This window comes from Lepisma saccharinum, chromosome 10 (assembly GCF_977018435.1).
Source record: "Lepisma saccharinum chromosome 10, izLepSacc3.1, whole genome shotgun sequence".
Taxonomy (NCBI): Eukaryota; Metazoa; Arthropoda; class Insecta; order Zygentoma; family Lepismatidae; genus Lepisma; species Lepisma saccharinum.
Genome location: NC_139238.1, coordinates 72225628 through 72234668, shown reverse-complemented (window position 1 = coordinate 72234668; position 9041 = coordinate 72225628). Strand labels below are relative to the sequence as shown.

Sequence of the window (9041 nt, the reverse complement as noted above, 5' to 3'; positions counted from 1 at the left end):
ATATTGTGTTCAGTGACTTCTTGGACAATATGCATGGTTTGTATTTATAGATGAACTTTCATGAACAGTCACAACATTATTCAAGGGCTTACACAAATCATTAGAATGCAAATTACCGGTTATTAATGAACTTTAAATTGCACCAATTGTTACACTATTCCTTGTGAAAAGGAAAATTAAATGAAATTAAAATAAAGTTATTTTATAAAAGCAGAAAAAAGTTGGTAAGGCAATAGCAAGACCGGATTCGAGTCTTGGTCGAGCATATATTTTTCACTTAAATGTATGCGTAATGATTGATTGATCGAATTTAACATTTTGGGTAGGTCAGCATTTAGGCTATTTTGCACCCGTCACATGATACGGGATCAACCACCTTGCCTGATTTAAAATGTCGGAGACTAAAATATTCTAACGTGACAGAACGTGACTTGAACATAGATCACTAAAATAAAATGCTATTCAACGAACTATATTTACATTCTTATTTGCTAATTCTTCATATGAAAGTTTCAAGAACTTCTTTATTTTCAACCTATCATAAAAACTTTGTCACTTGATGTGTTTCAAGAGCATCACTGCGAACAATTCTTGTCATTATGATTGAAACACAGAGAAGATTTTAAGCAAAAATAAACTCCAATTTTATAAAACATAGTTTATTATAACATATTTTAACATTTCATTTCAAAACATTCTTACAAATATAGACTGTATTCATATAAGATGATAGAAAAGTATTTACATCTAACAATCTTTAAAAATATTTAGATTATATCACTGAAATAATTTTATACAATTGAATATGCAATATATTGAATTCAAAAACTTAATTGTGCTTGTTTCTTTTATGTTGTAGAGATCAGTCATGCCTACAAGTTATGTAAATATTCACACTCATTTAGAAATTACTAGAACAATTATTTACTAAGGTAAAACCATATTTATATGAAATAACTCTTAATTAAATAGTATATCATATTCTTAAACTGTAAAATCACATGCTACATTATTATACTGCACAAAGATGTATTCGGAACTTATTTCCATTATCTGTAGTTGAAGACATTGTTATAGTGTTGATTTTTATATGCTTTTAAAGCAAATCACTAATCATACGAAAGGAGGCTGTTGCGAGGAGACTGCGAAATAGTTTCAAGAAAATAACAACACATGGAAAATTTAACATCCATAGTTGTTACATATTCATGATCTGTCTGTGTGTGTGTCACAACCATATCTACTTTTATTTCCCACTGATGGAGTAGGATTGTTACATAAACATCGGATTTTACTATGTTTGTAATGAGATATTTTATTAAACACTAAACCCACTCAAATCATTAGAGTAGGCCTAAAGGCTGGTTATGCACAGAGGCGTCTCGTGAACGCATGCGGTGCATGCTGCGCATGCGTCAATTGTAGGAAAAAGGACATCTTGCTCTGCGACGACATTCATGAACATTTCTACATTCTAATTTCTTCATATAGGAGAAGTATTTATTTTTCACGAGAGCGCTGAACTAAGCTTATATTACATTTGTTGGATCTGAAGTGAAAGAAAGTAATAATTCTTTTCCCACAATTGACGCATGAGTCACTTCAGATCCAAGAAATGTAATATATGCTTAGTTCAGCGCTCTCGTGAAAAATAAATACTTCTCTTATATGAAGACATTAGAATGTAGAAACGCTCATGAATGTCGTCGCAGAGCAAGCTGTCCTTTTTCCCACAATTCACGCCTCTTGCAGGATTTAGACATTTTTTGGTATTTGGGCTATTATGAGAATCTCCCAGTCACGAATACATTAGGATCCTCAATTGTCAAGAAATTTCAAATTGTTCTGCACTAAAAGTGCAGAATCTTAAACTCTTTTCTGGACACCTTCTGTCATAGCATTATCAAATATGTTTCTACAAATATATTAATTACAAAACGTATACTTATTGCATTTGAGGCATTCCACGAAAATTACTTCTATTCCATGTAAATATCAAAATGAATCATTATTGTTTTAATTGCATTAAGGTTTAGATGTTTGTGAATGCATATAATTTACACAATTCAATAAAAGTTACTAGCATTTGCAGCCTTCACAGACAAATGAAGTCAAAATTTGCTACAATTTTAAAGCGTCACACACGTAACACAGTTTTGTTAATCCTTTTCATGCATTATCTAGCTTGAAAAGTAGCACGATTTCAGATTTATATATTCTAGTTTGAAACTTTCATTACTTTGATAGGTTCGACATATTCAATTCATGAGAACATTGCAATAACTAAAGAGAGCACTTACCACACACATTTTTAGCCTAAAATTAAGCATATCATTGTCTTGCACCGCGGTTTGAAAACATACATCTGCTTTGCATTTCAAGAAATATTGAAAGTTTTGTGATGCCCCTGCCATCTGTCCATTGATACAGAAACTAGGGCTGAATAATTAAGAACTTCCATTCTGTTTATTGCTATAAAGATTTATAAATATTCATTTTGAAGCAACAGTTAATGGGTTGTACTGTAAAGTGTACCGCGATTTGACCTGGAGTTACTATATTCTGTGGACGATGAGGTTAAGTAACAATTTAGTTGTTCCGAAGTAAAGCCTTCGTTACTTTTTATTCGATGATTGCTAAGTTGGGCAGACAAGTTCAGTCAAGTGAAACAAGAAAATAAAAAGAAAACGATTTTGATGTCTTCGAGAGCACATACAAATAGTCCTAACGTGAAAAATATTCATTTCCGCGTCCTAATATTTCAAAACAAGTAATAAAATTGCTAATTATTTAAGAAATAAATAACAAATTCTCAAATTCCAGGATATGCATATTTCAGGAAGTAAGTCTTTCTAATTTCTAAAATATCATCTAGTTAACCAGGAACTCCGAAGAAAAAATAGTTTCTAAATAAAACTAAAGGGAGTCTATAAAAGTTAATTCACACAAGACAAAATATAACGATCATAAATAGAACACAAATACATTTCAGTCAATATTTTATTCCCTTTGTTGAAAAGTTGCTCACTAGATGTCAGGGCAAGACTAGATTCAGTCATCCTTCAACCACCATTCCAGAGGTACTTCCCTGAGTCCTGTGTTGAGGAACATCTTTACAATACGACTTATCTCTTTGGCAAGGGCTGGTTTAATCTCTGGGATAAGTTCGTGGGCGTTCTCATTGAGGAACTTGTTTACTGTATCGCCTAAAGAGAATACAATTGATTACAATTAATTATAAGTGATATTTTTAAAATACATTTATAGATCATAACAGAACTTGTGTTTAGTTTCTTGTGTTTCTTGTGTATATGTATTTACTCAGAAAGATCTGAATGAGGTATCTTTTAGTGATGGAAAATATGTCATCTCTAACCCTGTGAAGTTGGTCCTACTCATTTTCGTTACGCCATGTATCGGGAATCTGTGGAGCAGGGCCTCGCATAACGGTAGAGAAGAGGAGAAAGCGAGTTGTAGGAGAAGCCGTGCGCGCTGCTGCAAACGGCTGGTAGCTGAACTCACTTCCCCTCTCGCGCTTTCATTAGCCGAGCCCTCTCAAGTCACTACTTGCACAGAGACTTGTTTCCGTTCGCTTCTCCAAAGATTCCCGCGACAGATTGTAGTTGACAGTTCTAGCAAGCATTTCGGTAGATCCACAAATACATGAGAATTATTAAGGAAATTTAAATTTCAAAGAGGAAAGTATCAGACTGGTTAATTTTCCTTTGTTCCAATAAAACGTTTGTCAGTTCTCAAAATGTATTCATTACATTCGCCGAATTAGTATCAGGTTGATGCATAAGTTCGTAGTGTTTGTTTTTGGTGGAAACACTGCTGTGTAAGGAGTTCATAGTGGTGGAGGTTCATAGTGGTTCGGATCCCACTTTAAACTGTAGGTGCAGTCCCAATTAGCCATACTGTGCATAAAGTGGACTTAAAACACCAATTCAATCAATCAATCGTTTATGGTTCGTCATTTGGAGTGATTGTTGTGCTTGTGAATAAGTCTTGAATTTTGCATATTTGACGAGTTAGTACTATTTGTGGACATTAACCTAGTGTCATTGTTGTGCATACCAGATATTCTTATTGGATACATTATATTTACATTACTGAAACAAATTAATATGAAATTGTAAAAATGAAACTTAGAATTTATTTGAAAAATGCAACTATTATTTATGAATGTAGTTTGTCTTTTGTGTATTTAGTTTCATAACTAAGATGAAAATGTTTATGTATTTGAAATCTATGTTGGACATAAAAAGCAATAATAATATAAAACTGTACGCTGATGATATGAAACAGAAGACTTACCCAACACACTATCTCCGTCGAAGAGATTGTCCAATTTGAAGTGAATGTCCTTGAGACCAAAATCTGTGAAGATCCTTGTTAATTCAAAGCGCCTCTGGCCATCTTTGGTTATTGGGTGCCCCTCAGCGTAGGCTCGTACTAATGCATCGTCTGTCAAATGATAAGAATTTACATAGCACACTTAACATATTATAAATACTTTGGCAATCTTGTATTCGATTTATTTACAATTTTTTGCTCATTACGTGTAGTTTAAAATTATACAAAAATATATAAATTAAGGAAAAATAAATAAGATTGTGCTTGATATGTAGTCAGTTAACAGAAAATACTGATTGCTGAAATTTGTTCTACAAACTTTTAAGGATGCAATATTTAAATTTTTTGCTAAAAATAATATGGTACTAATTACCTTAAATTTGAATTAACTTTTGCATTTAAAAAACAATGTTAAGTGTTGCCATCTTTAGGGACACTTTACAATTACTTTGTGCTTTCGCAGTAATTCCTAAATGCAGTTACGAACATTTCTGCAGATATTTGCATAAATATTTTGCAGGAATTTGTTACCCATAATGAATTGTAAGTTATCAATAATATGAATTTTATACCCATATCAAAAGTATGAATTTGATACGCATATCAAAAGTATGAATTTGATACCCATATCAAACTATGAATTTGATATTCATATAGATAATATGAATTTGATACCCATATCAAAAATATGAATTTGATACGCAAACCAAAAATATGAATTTGGTACGTAAATCTACACAGAGAAAAAGGTTTGTTTGTAATAACCAAAAAATAGTTTTTGGCAATCAAATATTTGTTTAAATGGGTTATAAAGAAATCAGTGTTAGCAGAAACAAATTATTTTAGTAATCGTGCACAATTGTTCAGAGTTCCCACAGAATTTGGCTAAAATTACCAAATTTGGAAAATGTTACTAAATGTTATGTTTACAGTTGCCGAAAACCTTAACCAAATTTGTTTCTTAAATTCGTTTTGTCTGTGTGATGAGTTGTATCAAGTTTTCAAAAATATTGACGACGACATGTATAATCCTTTTCTTTTTTTTAAAAAAAGAGACAGCAAATCAGTACTAGTAGAATCCGTAACACTTGTGGACTGTTTGTCTCACTGGGAACGCCTTGGAACGCTTTGGAACGCGTGGGGCCACACATGGAGACAAACGGACCACAAGTGTTACGGATTCTACTATTGCTTCGAGTTTCTCAAGTCATAAAACCGACTCATTGACAGAGCTCGTAGATAATGTCAGCACCAGAGGGGGCAGTGAGGGCTAAGACCCTCCCGGTCGGCTAGTCAGCTCTCCTACCCCAGCAAATCAGAAAGAAGTTGCTAAATAAATGCTCTTTTACTTCAAATATGCATTTATTGTATGATATTTACGAGCTAAATGTGACTTCCCCCAGAAAATATAGCCTGACTGGTCTAATGTGATTGATCGATCGTCAATTCTTCTTCTTCGTCGCGATTTATCGAAATACGTAGAAAAACAGACAATTTTATTTAACATTTTGGCTACAACCAATAAAAATATTACCTTTAATTAGAAAATAATACCGCCCTTCGTCTCAGACTTTATGATCACCCTGTAGCAACAAAAAATAAGAATGCTATCACTAAATTGAAAGCCTATTTCAAGAGGAACGATTTAAAATAAACCGCACTCATTTTGGACAAATAGTTCACATGCAACAACAATTTTTTGTAATCAATATGATGCACACTTATTTCAAAATTGCTGAAAGCAAAGGTTTTATTGGTTGTAGCCAGGATGTTAATTAAACTTGTTACTGAGTGTCATATAACAGTATCCAGATTGCTTCATATGAGGAAAGTTTTCTTACTGATCATGAAATGTTTTGTTGTTGAAAATCATATTCTTATTCTGCGTACATTATAATTCCAAATACTTACATATCATGGCTTGTGCATTGCCGTTTCCTCGAATAGGTACAACCAGAACACGACCGTTCACTGAGTAGTGCCCTCTGCTGAACAACATAGGCACATCGGCTGTGACGTTAAATTTGTACAATTTAGGGTTGCTGACGTCAGAACTGTAAAATAAAGGACATCATAAGTACATTCTGAGTGACACATTTAATGTTATACTGTTTTAATACATTTATTCTGAAGCACGTTTGATTTGTGCAGGTGGATTCCCGTATATTTTCAAAAGTAAACCGTTGCGAATTTGCAGCAAGTGTGCACCATATTGCTTATAAAAAATGGTTGTTGCATGTGAACTACTTGTCCAAAGTGGATGCGGTTTCTTTTAATTGTTCCTCTTTAAATAGGCTTTCATTTTAGTGACAGAATGGTTGTTACTTTGTTGCTACAAGGTGAACATAAAGTCGGAAGCCAAGATTGGGATTATTTCCTGCATGCAGGTAAGCTGTGTCACTGACAAAAGGAGACTGAGTGAAGATAATTCTTCTTTGATGACTGAGAGGTGCGGTAGCAGCAGAGTTCAATAGGAGACTCTGGAGATTGATTGGTTTGTGTCATTTAGCGTCGCTTTTCTGCCACTTTTTGCCAATTGCGAAGATGAGAATGACACCTTTTTTAACCAAAGAACATTATTTGAATGAAAATACATGACAATGTTAACATAAGAACTCGCAGAAATTGGTGATACTTTCTCGTTCGTTATTCAAATGAAACCCAAGTAACGATTTGGCTAACAAAAAGAAGTGTATTTTTCTTCTTACCAAGAAACATACTTACATGGGGCAATCTAGCGTTACGTGTGTGACATTTTACACACAAATTTTAAGGTTCTAGACTAGACATTGGATTAAAATAATCATAATGAACTGATTTCATGGAATTATGAAGTGTTTTATGGTGCCTGCTAGCAAATGAAAAGAAATTTGAGTATGACGGCATAGGCTGAATGCATGAAAGAAGCATTAAAGAAAGACAAGTGCGTTACGTGTGTGACACTTTAAATATTTAGGAAATTTTGACTTCATTTTGTCTGTGAAGCATACAAACTGCAGATGCTAGTAACTTATTATTGGTGAAATGCATAAATTATATGCAGTGGTGCGATTAGGGTGGGCGAGGGGGCAGATGCCCCCCACGTATTGCCACTTTTGCCCCCGCACTATGCTAAAGCTTATCTAAGAAGGGAAATATATTGTCTTTGACCCTCCCCCTCCAGTTTTGGAGCTCAATTGCCACCACTGATTACGTATATCCATTCACAAACATCTATTAATAATTTTGTTTTTATCAAGGAGTAGGACTTTTCGTGGGATGGCTCATGTGTAATTCCGTTGTAATTTCAAAGAAATAACTGCTTCTTATACCAACAAAAAACTCAAAAACGTAACTAAAAGTAAAACACAGTCCATAATTCCTATGACAACAGGGTTTCACACGAAATACAGAAATCACTATTCTGTAACATAATCGATTGTAGGTTTAAATATTGAACAAACACAAATCAAAGTTACAGATATTAAAAAAAATAAGAATAGGTACATGTTCGTACAGCTGGAACGACCAATAAACATTTGTACAACTAGAAAGAAAAAATAACAACAATAAATATTAGTCCAAGGGGAAAGGACGTGTCAAGAATTCGTGGTGGTATGATCAAATTGATAAAGGGACATTCACAATGAACACCCATCACCACGCCGGTGCTAACCACTCCGCCACAGAGGTCGCTTCAAATTAAGCAGTGTTTGTCCGGGAAAGGTCAACCACTGCAACGACAGTTGTGGGTCCTTACATTTTGTAGAGAAAACAGGAAGCAAGTTGAAGCTTTTGAGGAAGTGTGCTGAGACGTTTTGCAGTCTCCCCATCGGTCCCAAACTTTATGGTCACATTGTATATTAGGTTCCACACTAGAGTGCTGCAATGAGCGTTTTTCGCTCGAGCGTCAAATAGTTCGCACGGGCAACGCTAGATGGCACACAGAATTGATAGTTCTTCCGCTCGAGTGGAATACGACCGAACGAACGAAATACACTCGAACTCTCGAACCCTATTGGTAGACGTATTTCCGTAAGTTATCCACTATGGTAGTTGGCCCTCAAATATGGATCGTGGAATTGAAAAATAAGTGAACAAAGTCATCATCTCCATTGTGTATGTTATCAAGATATGTAAAAATGAAATTGATTATGGGCTGAAACTACCTAGACTAAAGATTTTTGTTTCTACGATTATTTTCACATTGAAATAATGTTCGATTGAATGTTATAACTGCACTTTATTATTTGGCAGAATATGATTATCCTTTTTCGGTAAGTGAACAATGACGACACGTATCTGTTGCACTGTGATACGATATATGTAACAGCATGTGTATCCATTTTACGTTTCGGTCTGTAGATATTGCATTTATGTGATGTATTTAGGTCTTACATAATATACGAAATTATTATTTAGAATTGTAATTGCATGGACTAGTTTCCTTCCATGTATAGGTTATATATATATAGTGGTGCTTATTAGGCTCTGAAATACGGGACGAGTGCGGTACCTTTTAACTATGGTATGAAATACACAGTGAATTATATTGCGCATGCATGATGAAGATTCTTTCTTTGAATTTTTCCTAAGATCAACTGAATTTTCTGCTGCACTTTGTAAGTCATATTATAAAGTTAATGTGAGTCGCATGCTTGGGATACAGTTATCTCCACGCGACTAAGAACGTGAGAACCGATTCA

At 34.1% G+C, this 9041-nt stretch overlaps 1 protein-coding gene across 1 annotated transcript in view; it reads right to left on the bottom strand.

The window, feature by feature from the left end:
• Positions 1-3051: 3051 nt before the first annotated feature.
• Positions 3052-9041, bottom strand: part of LOC145994148 (protein takeout-like) — a 35915-nt gene continuing 29925 nt past the window's right edge. The window contains exons 4-6 of the mRNA XM_083130239.1: positions 6268-6410; positions 4318-4467; positions 3052-3206 (exon numbers count right to left, since the gene is read on the bottom strand). Of these exons, the coding sequence (XP_082986365.1) occupies positions 3052-3206; positions 4318-4467; positions 6268-6410 (448 nt within the window). The remainder of the gene's footprint in view (positions 3207-4317; positions 4468-6267; positions 6411-9041) is intronic.